Source organism: Hemiscyllium ocellatum, chromosome 31, assembly GCF_020745735.1.
Source record: "Hemiscyllium ocellatum isolate sHemOce1 chromosome 31, sHemOce1.pat.X.cur, whole genome shotgun sequence".
Lineage (NCBI taxonomy): Eukaryota > Metazoa > Chordata > Chondrichthyes > Orectolobiformes > Hemiscylliidae > Hemiscyllium > Hemiscyllium ocellatum.
Genome location: NC_083431.1, coordinates 5752772 through 5777710, shown reverse-complemented (window position 1 = coordinate 5777710; position 24939 = coordinate 5752772). Strand labels below are relative to the sequence as shown.

Genomic DNA, 24939 nt, shown 5'->3' with positions numbered 1-24939 from the left:
TCCCGGAGTGTGCTACAATTGGTCTTTGAAATAGTTGGGTGGAGGGCAGAGAGTGATAGTCAGCATGTGTGGAAAACTACATGGGCAATGTACTCCTGATGGATGATGAAGTACGTTCAAAAGTGAAGAGAAACAGTTTGGGGAAATAACTTATTGAGTTGTAATTACTTAACAAAAAAAGTGATTTCTTTCATCCAAAGCTCAGCCTGATTTACTGAATGAGATCCATCAGAAATGCTTAAAAGCTGTATGGTATACTTACCTTTCTCCCGCTTTAGGCCAGGATTGGCTATTAACCAGGATCGTGATGAAGAAAAAGTGGCAGCAACACAAAATTCTCCACCAGCAGCCTTGCTCGGAGAAATCTGTGGGGCTGATCTGGACTTGCTTTTACTGAAAAACAACAATAGAGACTTCATAAAATTGTTGGCACTCAGTTTCATTTCTCCCACCTACCTGCTCTCAAACAATCTCCCAGTCACATGTCCTGTTGCACAGCAACATTTCAATCAAATGAACAGCTAAAAGTTCAAATACTAAGCTGTTGCTGCTGAGCATGAAGAACAATTTGAGATGGTCACCTCATCAATGGGACAAATAATTTGTCAGCAGAGAATAAAATTTCTGATGATCATTTAACAAGGCATCATTGTTGTACAAAGGGACAAATGGACAGTTATTCATTCATTAACTGGAAACTCATAGCCAAACTCACTGCAATTTAATTGGAAATATTCCTGTTGCTTGATTAGATTATCAAGGGTAGAACTGTTTCAAGGAATGCTCACCAAGATCCAGAAAGAATTGTAATGATGAAAATTCCACATTATTTTGGAGTTGTGTATAAGTAATCCCAAAGAAACATTTTCTGAATTTCCATTATTGTAAATTTTTTGAGCTAAGCTAATACTCCAACTGAAACATACATATAAAGTATCAGTTATGCTGAAATAAACATATACAAACTTAAAACAGAGCTGAAATCTATTATATTTCATGAATGTATACACCAGAATCATACAGGGGCCTGAACAACGTGGGTGATGACAAGATTTGTGGCAGATTTTGCATACAACATCGGTTAAGCCTAGTTCACTGTTGGGAGTAACTTGCTGCATCATTTATGCATCTGTTGAGGGAAACTTCTCACCAGGCAGTAGTGAGTTACCCATTAATGAGTAATTATTGCTTGATAATTAATGACATTAAGTGCACATCTTACCTCAGTAACACACAGCTTCTTACCTTATGAAACACACTGAACAAACTAGATGCTGAGAATTCTTGACTGGGAAGTCAGAGAGGGTATCTGGTGTCTTAAGTTCACCGTTGACACAAAAAGCCTCCCTGCTGCTTACCACGAAACAGCATCTCAGAACACAATCCATGGACACCAGTTGCATGCAATCCTCATTCACAAACATTGGCATCTGAGAATTGTCAACACCTCAAGACCTCTCCAATCCACTTGTGGGATTCTTAGGGGGGACCTCGCAGTCAGAGGGTCTATCCAGATAATCCAAGTGGAAAGGGAGTTTCAATGAAGGGGTAGGGGAGAGACAAGTGGGGCCAGTTCTGTGGAAAGGAGACTCGAGAAAGTACTTGTAGAGATTGGGGGCTGCAGGCTAAGGAGACAATGTGATGGAGGACAACCATATGAGTAAGACCAAGGTACTATACAAGACACAGACCTGTAGGTCCCCTAATCCCGCACTGGTTCACACATTTCTGACCACTTACTTCACACCATCATGTTTGGATACAGAATAGGGACATTTTACTACATGGTGCCAGTAGAACCCATTGTCCTATATATGCCTTGTTCATCTTGCTTTCACAACTTCAGCAGTGTCTCAACATAGACACTGATCCATGGTACATTATGTGTGAATATGCTGACACAAAAACATATGGGGCAACACAGAGACTCAAACAAACAAATGTGGTACAAAACCATTCAATTTATACAAATGTGAAACTGCATCCGTGTCTTCAAAAGGTTTTTTTTTCCATCCAACTATGTCTTAGTGTTGTCCCAGGTTCCATAGTTGATACGAAGTAATCTACTTGACAGTGGAGCTGAAGATTTTATTGGGCATTTGTGTCTGGTTATCCCAATATACTTGAAGCAAGTGGATATTCCTCAGCTTGAAGTGTAGGGTGGAGATGGAGGACCCAGCCACTTCTAGAGTGTCCTGAGGAGAAATGTCTGAGAGGCCCCATGTGTAGTTCCTCCTCTCTTTGGCTCCCTGCTGGCACCACCCTGTTTCTATGTGAGGAAGTAAAAAATGAGGTCTGCAGATGCTGGAGATCACAGCTGCAAATGTGTTGCTGGTCAAAGCACAGCAGGCCAGGCAGCATCTCAGGAATAGAGAATTCGACGTTTCGAGCATAAGCCCTTCATCAGGAAATGATGAAGGGCTTATGCTCGAAACGTCGAATTCTCTATTCCTGAGATGCTGCCTGGCATTCTATGTGAGGAAGGGCCACCTGGACTGCACACCAAGTTCCTGTCTCCCGATCATGCCAGAGGAATTGGTGGAGGCTGGTACAATTGCAACATTTAAAAGGCATCTGGATGGGTATATGAATAGGAGGGGTTTGGAGGAATATGGATCAGGTGCTGGTAGGTTGGACCAGATTGGGTTGGGATATCTGGTTGGCATGGATGTGTAGGACCGCAAGGTCTATTTCCGTGCTGCACAACTCTATGACATGCCTTCTATTCTAAAGCCCAATGACTGAGTGACAGAGTGCAAGCAGTGTGCACCTTTCCAGCAGACTCTGAGGGTGTTAGACCTGCCTCTCCAATAGCAGCTGCCAACCTATTCATACAGTCAGCCAGATGATTGCATGCTTGAGGCAGCTTGGTCCTCAAAGCATGGCTGGACTCCTTTAGCTTGTCTGCTGCTCCTATTCCTCCTTGTGCATGTGGATGATGTCTCTGATTGCTAACACTGTGGGTACTCTCCCACCTTGGATAGAGCAAGTGCCTAGTCTCTGCCAGTCTTCTGAGTGCTAGTGGCCTGAGTCATTTCTTCCTCAGCCAGCTTTGGAGCTAGTGCAGTAAAGTGCTCACAGGCCTGTTCTTCCAAATGTCTTTTCCTGACACTACCACCAAGGTGTCAATATTTGAGCTGGTGGAGGTGTGCAGGAGACAACCTTGCCAATGCTTAGTCTGAGGTCAGAACACACTTCCTTATAGTTTGAGGAAGTAGTTTCCATAGAAGCCTCTAAGCCACAAAACAGGTAAGATGGAGTGGCAAATGTTTAAAAGTGGCATGCAATGAATGGCACTGACAGCTGGGTTAATATGAGCATTACAGTGGAATGAAAGATGGTATTTACTTGGTGGTGGGACATGGATGTCTCAGCATCCTCACCTGGTCTGGTCTTTGGCTGTGAGAAACAGGATACTGTCCTCATAGTAGGTGAGGAACTTAATTTTGGGCACCTCTTGACCTGATGGGTGCCCTTCTGCATTGTCTTTTCCTGCAAAAAGAGGAATGGTGGGATTGAATGAGATGCAAGTGGGTGGCATGGCTGTTAGTGCTGGTGCAGATGACTGAAAGGCGTTGAGGTGCCCTGGGTAAGTGATTAGGCAGCACAGAGACCATGCAGGATTCATTATATGAAAGTTTTAGGGGAAATGACAGAAAGTGAGGGAAGATATTTTATGCAATAGTGAGAATGGCAGAGCATGATCCTTGGTGGAAAGTGTGTGTAATAGCAAATATAGAGCATGTGTTGGGTAGAAGAGAGAAGCTCCTCGTGGAATAGAACACTGATTTTTTGTGGCACTGCTAGCCTTTCAGCTGAACCATGGAGACCACACTTATCTACATGGCAACCCTGGACCAAGCTGCCAGGATCTGGTGTTGTGGTCTCCTCTGATAGTCCTCCAGGAAGATACCCCTCCTCTGCACTAAGCCCTCCCCTAGAACTTCCAAGTCTCTGTCAGAGAATCAAGGTACCATCTTCTCCTTTTATAACATCCTCTGACTGAAAGTCTGTCACAAATTGAGGCAGCTTCAGAATGCCAGTACTCTTCTGGATACACATCAGCCTTTTTGAAGATGGTGTTGGCACCTGGTTTACTGCTCTTTCGGTGGATATCCGCTGTCTGGTGAACTGTCTTGGTAATGGTGTGTGGTAAGATGGGGCATAGGGTGACCATAGGACTAGTGTAATTAGTTAATGAGGTGAGTTTGGTGAAAGAAGTCTCACTGGGTCTCATGGCAAGAAAACCCTTAAGACGAACTCAACAGAACAGATATGTAGCCAAAAAACATAAATTCAATCCACAGATTTTAAATGAGAGACCACAAAGTTAAAAGCAAAATACCAGGAGAATTGTCATCATTTGGCAAATCATGAACCAGAGAGAAAAGATCGAAGAAAAGAAAGGTGTGGGGTTTAGAATGATAAGAGAACAGTACAACGCAGTGCTGACATTTTGTTAGAGTTATCCAATTAGTTTTACTGATCCAAGTTTTCCCATCTGCCTTTTAAACATTTCCTTTTTAAGTACATATCGAAATCACTATGGAATCTGCTTCCACTAGTTTCTAGGGGAGCACATGCTTAATATGCAAAAAATTATCAAAAGTAATTATTTTCAGATATACTCTTTCAACAAGAAATGAATATCCAATTTTTCAGGCTGTCTGTGGTAAGCAGGATTTAATAGTAGTGATTGAAAGACATTTGGTATCAACGTAAATTATCTAGCTGGATCTTGATCAGATGATAGACCTAAATTTAACATTCACATAACAAGAGATAACAAAGCAATCTTCTCTCACTCTATGTTTTCTCCTATACATCCAATTCTGGAATCTGTCAATGTGTTCCCACACCGGCTGAGGAGATTCCTCCTAATCTCAGTTCTAAAGGGTGGCGTCTTCACTCTGAGGGTATGCCCGCAAGTCATAGTCTCTCCTACTAGTGGTAAGATCTTCCTTATGACCACTCTATACAAGCTTCTCAGTATTCTGTATGCTTCATTGAGATCTGCACTCAGCCTTGTAAACTCCAATGAGTACAGACACAGAGTTCTTAACTGCTCCTCATATCACAAGCCCTTCAACCCTGGAATCATTTTTGTAAACGTTCTCTAGACCTCCTCCACGGCCAGCACTTCCTTCCTTACAAATGAGGCCCAAAACTGCACACAATATTCCAAATGCAGTCTGACCAGAGCCTGATACAGCTTCAGCAATAGATCCCTACTTTGTGGTCTAGCCCCTCATGAAATGAATACTAACATTGCATTTGCCTCCGTAACTGCCAACTGAACATGCATTCTAACCTTAATAGAATTCTCAACTAGGATTCCCAATTCCCTTTGTGCTTCAGATTTCTGAAACTTTCCCCCATTTAGATTATAGTATATGCTTCTATTCATCCTACCAAAGTGCATAACCTCACACTTTCTCATATTATATTCCACCTAGTACATGTTTGCTCACTTTCCTAGATTGTCCAAGTCCTTCTGCAGCCTCCTCAACACTACCTGTCCCTCCACCTATTTTCATGTCATCTGTAAACTTAATGTATTGGACATAAAACTTTAAACTCTCTTCTCTCTTCATAGACTTGCTGAGTTTCACCAGCACCTTCTGTTTTCTTTATGTCATCTCTCAATCATCTCTTCAGTAGAAAGAGCCTCAGCTGAAATTATGAACTTTCAGTTCAGGTACTATTCTGGTAAATCTTTTTTGCACCTTACTGTGCCTCTACACTCTATTGTATATGGAGTCCAAAATTATACATTTCAAACAAAATATGTGAACAGGGTGACAATACTATGGCTTCATGAGATGCCTTTTGTCCTGGCTTGTTTTTTAAATTAAGCAAGGTTGAGACAGGAGTATCGGGCAGTATGCTTAAAACCAATAAACAACTTGAGGTCTCGGGATTTTAAAAATAAAATTGGTACAATAGAAGCAGCCTGATTGGGTGATCATGATTTGGAGACGATCATGAGTTGGACTCCTTCATCAGGTGATTGTGTGTCTGAGAAGGAGCGCTCCGAAAGCTAATGCTTCCAAATAAACCTGTTGGATTATAACTTGGTGTTGTGTGATTTTTAACTAAGACTGGGTGGGGTCAAGCTCCCACAGAACCAGGATTTTTAGTTTTATCTTTCTGCAGTTGCAGGGATCTTGAAGCTGGATGTGGAAGCTCTTATTCTCATCTCAGTTACAACTAAAAGCTGGGGTGCTCTTTCTGCTGCTAGAATGGCATTACTTTACAATATTTGCCTTTGCTAAGGATGTGTTTGTGGGATCTACTGCATTGGAATAGTTATTTAGTAGCAGTTAATATATACTATTTTGTTAAGCATTTCGATAGAGTTACAGGTAAACCAATTAATTTATTTTATTTATATCTGTCTGTTTTTAACTTGTGTAAAAGTAGTGTATATTGCTTAAAGTCGAGTAGTTTGACTAATCGAATTGCAAGTGGAAATTTGCCTTATACCTTAAAATAAAAAGAAATTAAGGTGTAGACCATCTTCTGAATATATTTTGAGGGGGTTTGGTCTTGTCCATAATGACAATTTTACAAAGCATACATTATGTTTGAAGATTTGTCTCTCAACAAGGTTCATCCCACAAAGGCCAATGATCCTATATAATGTAATTGTCAATTTTGCCCTCTCAATATATAAAGCATAATTTGAGTATTTTGAAAAGAAACCCAGGAATCTGACAGTTCTGAGTTAAACTTTCACACTTGCATTTGCTAACAGATTTCAAATCACAGTATATTCACAGTGCCAGGTTTAACCAGTAACAATATAAACACTCATTGTGAGCTAAGAGGGCTTTCAGGGTACTGATTTAAACCCAGAAGTAGAATGTGCAATGTTTGTTTTAAACTGCAGTAATAAATAAGACTGAATGTATTGCTACAAACAAGTCAAAATTTTGAATGAAATGTGATCAAAGTTGTGAGTTTATTGCTGAGTTGCCTGATATAAGTTTAATAACATTTTGATTAAGGGTACACAACTTTCATCGACATTCGTTAATGTTATGAAGCTAATACAAGGAAGCTTGGCATTTGCACTTGTAGAAACTGAATATGGTTCTAATAATTCTGAATTTAGTTCCACACAAGTCCAATTTCTAAACAAGTTTACTTACACTTAAAATCTGTTCCATTCAAGAGCTCAAGTAGTTGAATGTACAGGTTGTAACCACATTCCAAGCTCAAATCCCAGTGTTGTCTGTTGCACATACCCACTACCATAGATAGTACTTCAGTTTGATCAATAGATAGAACTCAATGTGTGAAGTATTCTCCCTCAGAGAAAAGCAATCTCTAATTGATGGCTCCAGTGACCCCTGCCATAGTGGTAGTCCTTGCCAGAGAAAGATTTTTAGCGTGGACAGACTTGTAAAGAACAGAAACTAACAGCAAAAAAGAAAGTTGTGTATGGGAACTTCAGATACCATTAAACTGCCACTACAATCTTAGAGCTGTCATCCAGGTTTCAGTGTCAAGAATTTGTAAGTTCAATCTATTGGAATTCCTTAACTCATACTGAAATTTTTAGCAGAATAAATCTCAATCTAGGTTTATTTCATTGTTTTCCTACTGCCAGGCTGCACTCAAAAAACTCATACCTAAGCAGAAAACAGCAATAAAAGAGGAGTGGATGATGCAATAAAACATTTTCATTTTTGAGTTTGGAGCTCAAATTAAGGCTTTTCTGAGAAGAAACCTCTTCTGCGTCGTGACTTTGAGAGCCATGAGTTTAGGTGTTACAACCATGTTCCCAGTGAGTATTGCCTCACCTCATAGAACATGGAACGTTACAGCGCAGTATAAGCCCTTTGGCCCACGATGTTGCGCCAACCTGCAAAATTAATCTGATACCCACCTAACCTACACCATTCCATTATTATCCATATGTATGTCCAATGCCCATTTAAATGTCCTTAACGTCGACAAGTCTACTACTGTTGCAGGCAGGCCGTTCCACACCCCTACTACTCTCTGAGTAAAGAAACTACCCCTGAAATCTGTCCTAAATCTATCACCCCTCAATTTAAAGCTATGTCCCCTCGTGTTAGCCTTCACCATCCAAGGAAAAATGCTCTCACTGTCCACGCTATCTAACCCTCTGATTATCTTAGACGTCTTGATTAAGTCACATCTCAACTTTCTTCTCTCCAACAAAAACAGCCTCAGTTCCCTCAGCCTTTCCTCCTAAGACCTTCCTTCCATTCCAGGCAACATCCTAGTAAATCTCCTCTGAACCCCTTCCAAAGCTTCCATTTCCTTCCTATAATGTGATGACCAGAACTGCATGCAATACTCCAGGTGAGGCCTTACCAGTGTCTTGTACTGCTGAAGCATGACCTCGTGGCTCCGAAACTCAATCTCCCTACCATTAAATACCAACACACCATGTGCCTTCTTAACAACCTTATCAACCTGGGTGGCAACTTTCATGCACCAGGGCACTGAGATCTCTCTGTTTATCTACACTGCCAAGAATCTTACCATGAGCCCAGTACTCTGCATTCCTGTTACTTCTTCCAAAGTGAACAACCTCACACTTTTCCGAATTAAATTCCATTTGCCACTTTTCAGCCCACTCTGCATCTTATTTATGCCCCTCTGTAACTCACAACATCTTTCGGCACTATCCACAATTCTGCCTACCTTAGTGTCATCTGCAAATTTATGAACGCATCCTTTTACGCCCTCATCCAGATCATTTACAATGACAGCAGTGGCCCCAAAGCAGATCCTTGAGGCACACCACTGGTAATTGAGCTCCATTTTCCCATCAACCACCACCCCCTGTTTTCTTTCAGGGAGCCAATTTCTGATCCAAACCACTAAATCACCTTCAATCCCGAACTTCTTATTTTATTCAATGCCTATCGTGTGGAACCTTATCAAATGCCATACTGAAATTCATTTACACCATATCAACTGCCTTACCTTCTCTCTTATAACCTTTTCCAACACCTTACCCACAACTGAAGTAAAGCTCACTGGCCTATAATTACCAGGGTTGTCCTGACTCCCCTTCTTAAACAAGGGAACAGCATTTGCTATCCTCCACTCTTCTGGCACTACTCCTGTTGATAATGATGACATAAAGATCGAAACCAAAGACTCTGCAATCTCTTCCCTGACTTCCCAGAGAAGCTGAGAATAAATCCCATCCGGCCCCAAGCGCTTATCTATTTTCAAATCTTCCAAAATTGCTAAAGCCTCCTCTTTGTCAACTTTAATCCCATCTAATCTTGTAGCCTGTGTCTCCGTATTCTTACTAACATTGCCCTTTTCCAATGTAAATACTGATGAAAAGTATTCATTAAGCACTTCCCCTATATCCTCAGATTCCACACACAACTTTCCACTACTATCTTTGATTAGACCTAATCTTATTCTGGTCATTCTTTTATTCCTGAGTAAAAAAGCATTATTAATTTGATGGTATAGTCATTACTAACTGACATAAAAAATATAATTGACAATGGAGAGCAAAGGAATGCAAAACAGAATAATGGCATACCGATGCAGCAATGAGCGACCTTGGTGAGTATACGCTTCTACCAGGGTGGCTAGATTATGATCTGATTCTGTGTATGCTCTGGTTAAACGTGCGTAATATATAGTATTATCATATGGGAATTTGGATGTTTAAATTAGAGGCAGATGGATCTTGGCTTCGTCCTGTGAAGATAACCTTTTGTTTTACAAAATTAGGTCATAAATCATTTTAAATAATGATGTAATAACCTCATTTCGAAGAAAGAATGTGTTTCAGTCAAATGTCTCGTAGGGCACCTGTGAAATTAATTGATGGCACGCTTATATTGCTGAGTTTATTATAAAGAGAGAAAGCAGACCAAGAAAATGGACCAAGGTTTAGTTTGAACTTCAGTTCAGAAAACTCAGGAGTTAGATTCAAGAAAACGATCACTTTCATAGAACAGCTTCAGCTTATAAACTCTCCAAGTTGTATTAGTTTGTCTAGCAGTTTTAAAGTTGTTAGAACCAAAAGGAGGTTCAGACAAAAAGAAATGGAAAGATATCATAAAGCAGTCTCTGCATTCAAGAAAGATAACTGTAAAGAGTGAATTAAATAGGAAGTTAAGACAGGAGTAATTTTCCCTGGATTTGAATATCAAGAAAATAAATTCCGAGGAAACAAGTTGAAAGTTCATTTCATTGGGCACATTAAGCTCTTTCTATACTGTCATACGTACTGTTTTTTTCTTTCAAATAATAAACTTTTGTTCTGAAGAAGATTGGCAACATTGTGTGAAAATGTTCAGTGACTAAACTGAATAGTGTAGGTTAGATGGGCTTCAAATTGGTATGACAGATCAGCACAACATCGAGAGCCGAAGGGCCTGTACTGTGCTGTAATGTTCTATGTTCTAAACACTACGGTCACCAACTGCAAAAGTTAAACTTATCTATCAAGTCTGGTTTCACTCTGGGATTACTACCAATATTACTATCAGCTAGAATCACAACAGTGCTGGATACTGCATCAAGATCAAGTTTGAAAGCATTCCATTCCTCACCTTCATATGTAATGTCATCTTAAAGAGCCTGAAGAACTTCAGATTGTTGTGATAACATAAAACAAAGAACTGTGGATAATGGAAAACTGAAACAAAAGCAGAAAGTGTTGAAGAAATTCAACAGATCTGGTAGCATCTGTGAAGAGGAAAGGCAGAGTTAATGTTTTGAGTTGTGATGAACTAACTAATGGAGTTACCAGTTCAGAATTGCAGAAGGGCCACTAAAACCTGAAACTCTGCATTCTCTCCACAGATGCTGCCAGATATGCTGAGTTTCTCCAGCAATGTCTGTTTTTGTTGCAGATTTCCAGCACCCGCAGTTCTTTATTTTTACAAGTTCTTGTTACTACTGTAAAGGTGATGGTGAGGCGCACTTGGAGTACAGCATGTATTTTGGCCCCTGTATTTAAGAAAGGATATATTGGCATTGGAAGCAGTTCAAATGAGATTCACTCAATTGACTCTTGATAGAAGTGGTTGGCGAATCAAAAGCATCTAAGCAGATTAAATCTTTATTCATTAGATTTTAGAGGAACGAGGGGTAGTCTTTTTGAAAATTACAAGTATCTGCGGAAGCTTGATAGGGTAGATGTTGAGAAGATGTTTTTACCAGTTGGGAAATCTCAAACTTGTGGATACAGTTACAGGACAAGGGGACATTCATTAACATTGAGATGCAAAGGAAATTCTTCTCTCTGAGGGAAATGAATTTCTGGAATTCCCTGCCCCAGAGTTGTGGAGGTTGGATCACATTAATTATATTTTAAGATGAAGTAGATAGATCTTTGAAATATCGAGCATTTGATGGACATGACGTGCTGGCACAACAGAGGAGTTGATGTCTAGGGCAGATGACTCATGATCTTATAGAATGAGCATTCTTCTCCGCTTTGGTTGCACCAAGAAGTGTGTCACCATTCTTTGCCTGCTCCATGACGACATGGAAGTTGTCATAGTGACAAATGGCTCCACCACCAACCCATTCTGATATCAAGTAGTGCTGCATTGTCATACCAACATTGTTCTTGATCTACCTTGCTGCAATGCTTCACCTTACGACCGACAATCTCGCCACTGGAGTGGAGATAACTTATGGAACCATGGGAAATTATTCAACTTCCACTGTCTTCAAGCCAAAACCAACCAAAACCAAAGTCAGCCCAACCAGTGTCATTGAACTGCAGTACACATATGATGCTTGCGAATGTGCAATCTTAGAGGATGTACTCCAGACCACTGTCAGCACCATTACAGACGCATATGACAGTCTGGGTTTCACCCTCAACACCCGCACGACAAAGGTCCTCCACCAGCCTGGCCCAGCATTGTGAAGCAAATCCCAATCATCAAGGGCCACAGATAGGCCTTAGAGAATGTTAACTACTTCCAATTCCTCGAGCATGTCCTGTCAGCTAAAGCAGCTATTGATAAGGATATCCATGTCTTCAGTGTGCTAGTACAGCCTTTGGCTGTCTGAGGAAAAGGGTGTTTGAGGACATCAACATCTGATCTGACACGAAGATCATGGCTTATACAGCTGCGGTGGTTCCTGCCCTCTGAGACATGGGCCTCAAGGAGCTGGAGCAATACTACCAATGTTGCCTGTGCAAGATCCTAAGAATCCGGTGGGAAGAAAGATGCACTAACACCAGCACCCTCTACCAGGCCAACATCCCCAGCATCAATGCACTAACCACTCTTGATTGGCTGCAATGGGCTGGGCAAATCATCCACATGACCAACACAAGATTCCCCAAGCAGGTGATGTACTCCCAGTTTCAAAATGGCAGGCAAGCACCAGGTGGACAGAGGAAGCACTTCAAGGATACCCTCAAGGCTTCACTGGTGAAAGTGCAGCATTCCACAGACACCTGTGAATCACTGGCCTAAGATCATCCAAAGTGGAAGAAGAGCATTCATGAAGGCTTCAAGAACCTTGAGACTTGCCATCGGGAAAAAGCGGAAGCCTGGCAAAAACAGCATGAGGTGCGCACTGCCATACCAACACCGCTCCACTCACCCCTTCCCACAAACACCTTCTGCTCCAAGTGTAACAAAGCCTGAGGAAGCCACATCAGTCTACACAGTCAAGTATGGATTCATCCTGAGAGTGGAAGAGGGTAATTCTGAACCATGAGGGATCACCAAAAATGATGACGATGATGATGAGAATGCTGGGGCAGACATGGCCTTTTCTGGATTTCATTTCTTAGGTCTTTTGAGAGGGCTTATTCACAAAATTGGAGTATATGATCAGGAGTAGGACATTCAGCTACTTCGACCTCATCATGGTTAATCTGTATCCTAACTCCATCTATCAGCCTCATCTACAATTCTCTTCCTACCCTTACTACCGAAACTCTATCAATCTAGATTTATTACTAATTAAGCTAGCACCTATTGTTTTGTTTTGGAGACTTCGCTCTTTTATCACCCTTTGATCTCCCTCCACCCTCGAAACCATATGAGAGTCTCAGCAGTGGTCTACCTTGCAAGCTAATCAGAAGTCAAACAGACTCTTCAATACTCAATTCAGTAAATAAAAGTGTTCAAAGAATTGAATTAAGAACTAATAGCCCAATGATTTTTCTCATGGGTTGCTTGCAGGAATTTTTTGATCTTCAATCTTTGGATTCCTGTGTGAAAGAACAGATAACAACTAACCTGCATTGCAATGCTGGTTGACTAGCCCTTTAAAATTGTACTGATTTGAGATTCTGGAAAAAGACACCATACAATTTCTATCATAGATTTTCAGTGCTTCAATGTCCATCTGTAATAATTAGTATTTAAGTGGTCAGAGGAATGGTTGGAATGGCTTGCTATTATTTGAAAATGCTCAAGCTACAGGAGGAAATGGTATTATTAGTATAAAAAGGTTAAGGGGCAATTTCCTGCAAAGGTCACAGCAGAAATGATTACTGATAATGATTGGAATCATGAATTACAAGTAAAAAGTGATGGCAGATGTTTTTCAGAGTTTCACTCATGGGGTGGAAAGGGAAAGGAATCAATGGTTAATTTGGTTGTGAGAATGAAAAGCGAATGAAAGGCAATAAACTGTCATCACTTTTCAACCATTGAAAATGAAGGGGAAACTGCAAATGAAAAGGAGTTTAACTCTCAAAACTTCAAAATAAACAACCCGCTTTCCTCAGTCAAAACAATAATCACTCAGAAAGTCCTCTGTGACACGATGTTTTAGGATAATATCATCCCCATTCAAACGTGTCAGGATCCTTCCTCAGGTAATGTAGTGCATCTATTTTTACCACATGCCAAATAGTCTGTTCAAGATGTTGACAGGTTTTTTGCAGGTGATATATTTTCTGCCATTTTACCTATTATCCTTCTCTGACTAACATTATTAACCTAATAATTTTACTATATCCATTCACTTCATAACTTCAAACACCTCAACCACATCTCCCACAAGCATACATTTTGCCCTCATACTCTAAAGCTATTTTTGCGACTAAGATTTCAATGTAATTTACACTGTTACGTACCTTGCAAAACTACCTGAAAGCTCAGTGACCACTGCCTCATATAAGCATTAGAACATGAAAAAAAGGTACAGGACTTGGCCATTTGGCCCCTCAAGCCTGCTCTCATAGTATCATGGCTGATCCAACACTCCTCACATCCACCTTCCTGCATTTTCTCTGTAACCCTTGACTCTGTAACTGATCAATAATCTATCTATCTCAGCCCTAAATATACAGAAGGATTCTGCCCCCACAACTGTCCGACGCAAGGAGTTCCAAAGACTCACAATCCTTGGAGAGAAAAAAATTCCTCCTCATCCCACTCTTAAATTGGAGCTCTTTAACTTTGAGACTATGCCCCCTGGCCCCGGACTCTCCCATGAGAAGAAACATCCTCTCAGCATTTACTCAGTCAAGCTCATTAGGAATCCTATATCTTTCAATGAGATCACCTCTGAACTCCAGTGAGAGAAATCCCAACCTGTTTAGCCATTGCTCATTAAACAATCCTTCCATACCAGGGATCATCCTCTCAATGATATCTGAATTGATATCATTTCTTAAATAAAGAGGCCAAAACTGCTCACAGTACTCCAGATGTAGTCTCACCAACTTTGTTCAGTTGCAGTAACACTTCCCTACTCTTATATTCCTTGAAGTAAGGGAAAACGTTTCATTTGTCTTCCTGATTACCTACTACACCTATTTATTAGATTTCTGTGTTTTGCTCACAGGTACCTTTGTGTTGCAGCTTTCTGCAGTTTTTCTTCATTTAACTAATATTTTGTTCTTTTATTCTCCCTACCAAAATGAACAACTTCACATTTTTCCACATTATCCAATCGTCAACTTTTTAGCCATAGAGGGATACAGCATGGAAACAGACCCTTCAATCCAACCTGACCACGCCAACCAGATATCCTAAATTAATCTAGTCCCATTTGCCAACATTTGGTCCATATCCCTCTAAATCCTTCTTAAACATTTACCCATCCAGATGCCTCTTTTAAAATATATTTTTATTGAAAAAAAAGATTTTTTAATATTACAACAAATCAAAACAGTACAAACAAAACACAAGAAAAAACAGTAAAAAAACCCAACCCGCCTTCATATACAAATGTATACATAAAAATATAATTAAAAAACACACTAGGCAGACCCGAAAGAAGAGAGATCAGGTCCTTCTCCACCCTTCCACCCAAAATCCTCTCCATTGCTCCCGCCACAGTACTCCAGTATGTTTGAAGCCTACCACAAAACTGGAGACAATGGGTGAGAGTGCCCATACAGATCTTGCACTTGGGACATGGTGAAGATACCCCTGGTTTAAATTTTGATGAACGGTCTAGAGCCAAGTGGACCCTATGGAGAATCTTCAACTGTAAAGCATGGGTCCTACTGCAAATTGATATCTTTCTTGCATTTTCCCAAATATCTTCCCATGCCTCTGAGGAGACTTCAACACCTAGCTTCCTCTCCCACACCCTGCAGAGTCCATCAAACTCATCTGAGGGGGCACCTCCCAACTGATGATATAATGTGCGAACAGAAAGTATAAGCTGAGCACCCTCGTCTCTATATCAGATTTGTAGGGATCAATCAGAAGTGTAGTCTTTTTTGAAATAAAATCTCTGACTAAAAAAAAGAAAGAGGTTCCTGTTAGATAGCTCGTATTTCTGTGCTAACTGATCGAAGGACATCATTGTGTCACTCTCAAATAAATAGCCCATGCAAGACACACCCCTAGCTGCCTAACATTTGAATACTGAATCTACCATCCCAGGGTGAAAGCCCACTATAGGTGTAAAAGAAGATGTTTTGCAAAAATTGCCTTCCCTCTGCCAAACTGTCCTCCATGCTTTAACAGAATCTTCAACTGTAAAGCATGGGTCCTACAATAATTATTGTGTTACGACAATATTCCCTAACTGTCCTCATTTTGTCCAGAAACAGCAAGCTAATAAGGGTGTAACTTGCCTGGGAAGCCTCGATATCTAAGCATATTGAAAGAGGGTCCCCACAAGCCCAATCACTCACATAGGATAAAAATGAGCTTAGTTGGTTGCTTTTAATGTCTGGAAGGTCCACTCCCCCCAAACTGTGAGGCAGTAGCAGTTTAGCTAATTTAATGAGAGACCACTTACGATGCCAAATAAAGGAGCTGAACCAGCCATTCAGTCTCCTGAACGTTTGCTTATTGAAAATCAGGGGGAGCATCTGTACATGGTACAGCAAATGGGGGAGAATAGTCATCTTAATAAGGGATATCCGACCCACCACGAGACTGGAAGTGCCTCCCAACTTTGAAGGTCTTGTTTGAATTTATCAAATAGTTAAACAAAATTGGCTTTGAAAAACCAATCCAGAACTGGAGTAAAGAACATTCCCAAATACACATACCTCGTCTGTGACCACTTGAAAGGGAATTGATATTCGGCCTCAAGATCTAGCACTTTATTAAGACCACTCATAGGCATAGTCTCTGATTTTGCAAGATTAATCTTGTACCCCAAAAAGGTGCCAAACATGCACATGCGTTGTATCAGGGGAGGCACTGAAACTGCTGGATTTGACAAAAAAATTAGGACATCGTCTGCATGCAAAGAAATCTTATGTAATTTTGACCTCACTTCTGGAGCTGATATATTAGGATCCCTATGAATGGCCTCTGCCAATGGTCAATCACCAACGCAAAAAGCAGTAGCGAAAGGGGACAGCCCTGCCAGCAGCCCTAAAAATGTTAAAATTGCATGATCATACCCCACTGGTGATGAACGCAGTGAGGGGGTCACTGTAGAGAACCTTTACCCATCTTATTAAAACTTTGCCCAAATCAAACCGCTCCAGAGTATGGAAAAGGTACAGCCATTCAACTCTGTCAAATGCCTTCTATGCATCTACAGAAATCAATAAAACCTGTATTGACTGCTCACATGCTTGAATTACATTAAGTAGCCTCTTAACATAATTGGAGGATCTACGGTCCTTTATGAAGCCCGCCTGATTCTCTTTAACAAGAGAAGGTAACACAGTCTCCAGCCTTAACGTGAGAGTCTTAGAGGATTTTAAAGTCCACATTTAAGAATGAAATGGGTCTGTACGAAGCACAGTCCTCCAGAACCTTCCCTGTTTTAAGAATAAGCAAAATACTGGCCTGTCTCAGAGATGGCAGGAGACAATCATAGCTGTATGAGTCATTAAACATATTAACCGGGCCTGATAGTATGTTTATAAATTCTTGCATCTCTTGCTCTGATAAAATGGCATTGAGAAAGGACTCTTGTTCAGTGGTCATGCCCGGAAGTTCCAGAGCCTTAAAAAGATTCTAATTTGGCCCGGTCCTTCTCACAACCTCAGATTGGTATAATGTCTGGAATGCTACATTAATCTTTTTGGAGTCACATGTTAGATTCCCAGACCCTTCCCTAATCGCCGTAATGGCTAGTAGAGCACTCCATTCCTGGTGAAATGTGCCAAGTATTTGCATGGACTGTCATTGTGCTCATTTAATCTTTGCTTTGCAAAAGTAAGCTCCTTCTTTGCTGTATGCATGAGCATGGAATTCAATGCAGACCGCAACGCCATAATCCTCTGTAGCTTGACCAATGAGGGCCTGTCAAAGTAAGCCTCCTCGGCTGCCTTCAACCATGCTTCAAGGAGATGTTGCTGCTCACCCTTCGGACGCTTCCTACTGGCAGAGTAGGAAATCACTAACTCCCTGGCACAGGTTTTAGCAGTTTCCCAAAGGACAGATGGGCTACTAACCAAGCCTGAGTTAATGTCTAGGAACGCCCGAAATTCCCTAGAGAAATACTCCGCAAACTCATTATCTTTAAGGATAAAGGGACCTATTGTAACATCCTTAATCTTAACCAACAGGTATACTGGAGCGTGATGAGACATGGTAATATTACAAATTGTACAAGATGCCACCAAGTCCAGGGTTGCCACAGGGGTCAGAAAAAAAAAAATCAATCCTAGTGTGACATCTGTGCAGATTGGAAAAAAAGTAAAATTTCTGCCTGTAGAATGGAGATGCCTCCAGACGTCCACCAACTCGAACTCCACATATAGATCCACTAATTGTTTAGTTTTTACAGAGGATAATGAGGAGCCTTTGGGCAACCTGTCTACTGTGGGATCCATGAGACAGTTAAAATCTCCCTCTATAATGTTATGCTGGACTCAAGACTGATCAGTTTAGAAAATGCATCTACCAAAAGCTTAAGGGGATGAGCTGGAGGGCAATAAACATTTAAAACACCATATTATTCTCCATTTATCAGGACTTTAAGAATTACAAACCACCCGTGCGTGTCTTTCACACACTCTAGTAACTTAAATGGGAGATTCCTCCTAATCAATATAGCTACTTCCCTACTTCTGGTATTAAATGATGAAAAGTAAACACGATCAAAATCATTCTGCTGTAGTTTCAAATGCGCCCTATCATCCAAGTGTATCTCCTGTAACAAAGCAATATCAACCTTCTCCTTTCTAAGACTCAAAAGTACCACCTTCCTCTTAATTAGTGAGTGACTCCCCTTGATACTCCAGGTACACCACTTAATCAAGTCATTAGCCGTAACCTTCTGCAGTAATATTTAAATTTCAGACAGGAAAAATTCAAACCACAAATTGCTGAGCCTTAGTGTCATATGATCCATTGAACATAGAAACTATATAAACTCAAACCACTTTAACAAACCTATAAAACTATTAAAGATTAAAAATAATAAAAACCAAAAAAATACAAACCAACATATAAAGTGCGAATGGCGCTGAATAGGGGAACTCACCCCCTGCCCAAAGGGGGCAACTATCCATCCCAACTTGCCCACAAGTACGCATTGAGCCATCCCAACCATTTTCCCTCTTCCTAGCTAGAGCTGCACCACAAGCACAAGCAGAAAAGAAAGTAAATACACTATGGAATAGCAATATGAATAAAGAGGTTTTTTTTTAACGAAAAAGGGGTAAATACCCCACCCATCCTCTGGTATAACTTAACTTAGAATTTAAAGTACACATCTCAATCACTGCCAAACATAGTTTAAACCAAATTATTACTAATAGAAAAAAACGAAAAAGAAACCTCTAACCGAACTTCCTCTGCTTTTTTTAAAACGTCAAAGATATACCCAAACAACACTGCTATTTGTACGTACTAAATTGTTCAGATTAGCTTAATTTGTCCACAAAATCTCCTGCTTTCTCTGATGTGTCAAAGAGATGTATGGATCCATCTAAGGTGAATCAATGTACTGCCGGATACCTCAGAGAGTACTGAATCCCAAGCTCCCTCAGTCTTCTCTTGACACTGTCACAGGATTTTCTTTTTTGGATCACCGCCGCTAAGAAGTCCTGAAAGAATATGATCTTAGAGCCCTCGTAAATTAGGGCCTTTGGATCGTTTCCCTGGATTCTGGAAGCTTCCATGATTCTTTCCTTACCTCTGCAGTGATGGAACTACACCAGAAGAGGATGAGGACGTTGACCCAGACTTGATCTCCGTACTGTGACCCGGTGAGCCCTCTCGATCTTCAAGCCTCTCATGCCAGCCTCCAAGTTAAGGAATTTCGGCAACTAGTCCTCAATAAATTCGGCAGGCCGCTCACCTTCCATACCCTCAGGCAGACCGACGATTTGAATATTCTTTCTCCTGCCCCTGTTCTCAAGATCATCCACTTGGTCACGCAAACTATGGACCTGCGTCTTCAGAAACTGGATCCTATCCTTGGAGGAACTGGCATCAGCTTCCACCGCAGTGACTCTGTGTTCAATCTCATCCATCCTTTTCTCCAGGTCTCCCAGCTGCTATTCATGCTTCTGCAGCATGATAGAGATCTGGGCCAGCTTCTCCTCTACCTGCTTACCCAGCATCTTGCGAGATTTTGTGAGCTCCTTCACCAGGGCCTGGTACGTAATCGAGTCCAAGGATCCTACAGGCTGGGCTGCGGGCCCAGCCTCTGGCTCTTCTCCTTTTCTTTGGCATCACTGGACAGCCAAAATGTTTTCTGGGACTCCATGACCTTTCTAGACTCCCAGGATATCGCGATGGTCCAGGTTGGGCAGGTTAGAAATTCGTCTCGCTTGTGTTGCAATGCTGAGCTCTGCAATGTGATCCTCCTAGATCGCTGCCACCTGGGATCTCCCCCAAATGCCTTTTAAATGTTGCAATTTTATCAGCCTCTACTACTTCCTCTGTCAGCTCATTCTATAGATACACCACCATCTGCATGAAAAGGTTGCCCCTTAGGTCCCTTTTACGTCTTTCACCTCTCATCTTAAACATGTGACCTCTAATTTTGGACTCCCCTACCCTTGGCAAAAGGACTTGGCTATTCACCCTATCCATGGCCCTCATGATTTTATAAACCTCTTTAATGTGACCCTTCAGCCTCCAATGCTCCAGGGAAAATAGCCCCAGCCTTTTCAACTTCTCAGTATACCTTAACTCCTCTAACCCCTGGCAGCATCTTTGTAAAGGAGAAAGTGAGGACTACAGATGCTGGAGATCAGAGTCAAGAGTATGGTGCTGGAAAAGCACAGCAGGTCAGGCAGCATCCAAGGAGTAGGAGAATCAATATTTCGGGCAAGAGCCCTTATCCATATTTGTTGTTTCCTGCCTATTAGCCAATTCCCTATCCATACCAATATACTACCTCCATCATTGTTGATTCTTATATGATGACTTAACCCTTTGTGAGGTATTCTGTCAAACACCTTCTGCAAATCCAAATGCACAACATCTACTGATTACCCTCTATCCATTCTGGTTGAGACTTCCTCAAAAAACTCTAATGAATTAGTCAGACATGATTTCCCTTTGATGAAGTCATGCTGACTCTGCTTGATTAGATTATGATTTTAGAAGTGCTCTGCCATTACTTCCTTCATAAGTCGGATTCCGATACTTTTCCACCAGAAATATAAGGCTAATCTGCCTATAGTTGTCCACTTTTTGCCTTCATCACATTTTGAATAGAATAGAACTGCCAAATTGGCAGCGTATACCTTGACTGTACCCAAACCATCTGCTCTTTGAAGGTAGCCCATTGTTCAGTTCTGTTTTATCTGCTAACCTCTTACTCCAATTAATCCTCCTCGGTTATTTTCTTGCTCCACCAAAGCCAGTCCTTCACCAGTTGATTCTCTTACTCTGGATTGTTGTCTTTGTTATTGTTATTTCCCCAACACCATCCTGAACCTTATAACACAACGATAACTGTCTCCTAAATGTTGTCCCACTGATGTTTGATCAACTTGACCCACTTCATTTCCAAATATTAGGTCTAACAATGCATCCTTCCTTGTTGGACTGGACACATGCAACTGTTGGAAACTGAAATAAAAATTCATTTACATTGCAACTTTTGTGACCACAGAATATCCCAAAATAGTTGATAAACAATTTAGTACATAGAAGCTCAAGGACTCTTGTAATGCAGAAATCCCAACAGCTAATTTGCACACAGCAATGTGACAATGATCAGATAATCTATTTTAATGATGTTGATTGAGGAATAAGATACCGGCAAAATCTCGTCTGTTTTTTTTAAATAACGCCACAGGCAGTTCATCTGAAAGATGACATTCCCGAAAGCGCTGCACTTTCTTAGCATTGTACAACACTATCAGCCTAGATAATAAAGTGTCATTTCGCCCATTTGTGCTCAGCCCACTTTGTGAGAATCAGCAGAAAGGAAGGACTTTGTCAACTAGTAGGCATTCCAAATGTGAATTTGTACATGGTGCTGCCAATCTGAGTTCAAACCATGGAATTTGGGCTTGCAGCCAAAGCTAAGACCAGTGAAGGATCCCTCAGGAACCTAATCACTTCAAGAGCTTCTTAAGCTAGACCAGACAATCATTAGACAAAATCATCTATTCAGGTCAATGAGGTTTTTCTTTAATATTGAAAGGAAGAATCTAGAAAATGCAAGTAATTCACCACAGAACAGTTGCTGTGTGGTTGAGATGTTACCACACCCAATGTGGACATAAATTAAAACTGCAGCTCAGTGTCAAGAGTGACATTTTTGAAAGCTATTTTAAACATCTTTTAAAATTCTGGAAAATTATACAGTGTTATCAAAAAATAAGAACCCATTAATCTGGGATGTTTGTGGCATAGCCTGCACACAAACATCAAACACACTTAATGTATACCTCAGACATGATCTAATAACAGACATTAGCGATGAGCAGCTTGATTTTTTAACAATACAACAATACGTCATAGCAAACTAAATCACTAACAGATGCAGAGGAGGACACCCAGTCTGACACTCTGTTGCAGTAATTGATTAGACACAGAGTGTGTGGGCAATATAATATTTCAACTTATTTATATTGCGGCCATGCAAAGTAGTTAATTGCATTCTATAATAGAGTTAGTGATTGATGGAAAGAGTCCTCCTACCCAAGTGTTCATTCCAGTATTGAAAATATGTAAAACACCTAACCATGCCTGTCATGATATTATTATCAAATATTTGATGGCTGTAAGAATTAACTATTAAAGCTTATAAATTTATTTTAATATCCAGTTTCTCAGCAAGACTTCTCAACTTGAACCACTCAACTTAGAATATGTTTTAAACTTGTCAAAGGATTTCCTTTTAGTTAAAGTGCATAAAATGTCAGTTTAGCTTTGTTGGTAGCACTCTTTGAATCATGAGGAAGGACATTAAAATCCCACGTCAAGTAATCAAGCACAAATCTAGGATGATGTTACAGTGTAATGATAGTACTGAGAGAATATTGCTTTGGTAGACGCACCACCTTTCAAAATAAAACACCAAATTGGAGTTCTGTTTCCTATTCAGGAAGCTGTAAAAAAATTACAAGGCACTATTAAAATACCTCTGAAAATTTGACATTTATCTTTTTGATTTTTGTAGGATCTCATGCTACATCTTCACACAGAAAAATAGTTAATACCCTTCTAAAGAATTCTTTGACTGCAAAGCACTTTGAGATGTTCCAATATGACGAAAGATGTTCTGTTATTATCATGATGTGATTTTGCCTCCAAAATGTTTAAAGTGGTGACCAGATACTCAGCAAGTTGGATACTTTCCTGTGTTACAAATCTCACCAGCGAGTTGAGTATAAGAAAGTTTAGATGAGATGAGACGAGATGAGGCTTTCTTACTGAAACATGTGATTTTTATACAGAAGAAATTATTATTTTATTATTTTGTTACATTATTTTGTATTGGGGATGAAAATAACAAAATCTCGTTTTCAATCTGAACACTATATTCTACATCTTAATGATTTATGAATTTTGTGTGAGGTATAATTAGGTTGATTACAAACCTAAACAATGCACTCAACCTGTGCTACATATTATTCAGCTTTAGCTGTATTTTCTCCTTTGGTTTATAGATCTCAATTTTCCTCAACAATAAACCCATCTTCAATTCTTGGAGGTTTGATCTGTGCACTGTTTGTAAAACATTCAAATTAAATTTATGTCTACTTAAAGTTAACCTATTTAGAGGTAACATAAATAGGAATTTATATGAATACATTAGCAAGTAGTATTCTTAATGCATAGGAAATTAAACTGCTGAATAAGTTTGAGTGGATGAGATTGCTGAACTTGGCAAGACTCAATAATTGATTTAAAAAATGGCTATCCACAGCAATCCAGTGAAATCAAATGGAAAATGGAAAACAAACTGCAAAGGGTAGAAATCTGAAACAAAAGCTGAAATTGTTTGAAATTTCACAACACAGCAGTCAGCACAAGAGAAAAGACAAAATGAAAGATGACCAAGCACTTTACCTTTATGTTTTATTGCTGCTTATTTTGTTAAATCGCACTTGGGAGAAAGGGTAAAAACCAAAAATTTAACTTCTCTTTGTTTTTCACAGAAGCTTGCTTTGCTAAACGTTTCTAACATTGTTTCAATGAGAGCGAACTAATTGTTCAATAGGTCTCAATCACTCCCCATTCACACTTGATATTTTAACCAAGTAGTCTCAGCTTTTGTACGATTTGGATTTAAGCACTGCACTGAACTGGATGCTTTCATGCTTCAATCTTCTTATGCTTTTGTTTGCAGTGAAGTGTGCAGATTTCCTGATCAATGAGTTTACTTTCTATTTTGTCTGAAACTGTATCCTACAGAATCTTACAACTATCCATCATGAACGTGTATAGACGTCGCAGCATGCAAAAACACCTCTCTCTGTCACGCATTCTATAACTGAGTTGTGGTATAATAAGCATTTGCACATTTCCAAGATTCATTTAAACACAAAATTAGGAAACATCAAGGACAGAAATTTATATGTGATACTGGCTAAAGGGTGTGAAACAGCACGAACCACAAAAAATGACAATAGAACAATGTTACAATAAAATTAAACAATGAAATAACAGAAGTCATCAAAAGGATCAAGCTGTTCATGAGTCAAGGCACCAAATACCAGAAACTGAGAGGCGTTCTTTGTTAAATATAGCTGAGGACACAGGACACTTTCAGTTATGATCAAGGCACACAAAAGAACACAAATTTATCATAAAGTTAAGCCAGCACAAATCTTTATAAAGTAGAACTTCAAAGTATGAGGTGGGCAAAAGCATTAGACAGTAGCATTGTTACTTTGAACTAGAGTGTCACTCTTTAACTGTTGCTAGAAAATTCTGGAACTCACTTCCTAATAGCAGGGTAGCTCAGTGGGTTAGCACTGTCACTTCACTGTGGCAGGGGCCTGGGTTCAATTCCACCCTTGGATGACTGTCTGTGTGGAGTTTGCACATTCTCCTCTGTGGGTTTCCTCCCATAGTTCAAACATGTGCAGGTTAGTAGGATTGGCCATGCTCATCATGCTCAGGGATAAGTTGGGCCAAATGGCCTGCT

General features: G+C 40.2%; 1 protein-coding gene across 2 annotated transcripts in view; it reads right to left on the bottom strand.

The window, feature by feature from the left end:
* Nucleotides 1-24939, bottom strand: part of bcas3 (BCAS3 microtubule associated cell migration factor) — a 1146863-nt gene that overhangs the window by 518227 nt on the left and 603697 nt on the right. For both annotated transcript variants that reach the window (XM_060847956.1, XM_060847957.1), the window contains exon 17: nucleotides 263-393. In XM_060847956.1, the coding sequence (XP_060703939.1) occupies nucleotides 263-393 (131 nt within the window). The remainder of the gene's footprint in view (nucleotides 1-262; nucleotides 394-24939) is intronic.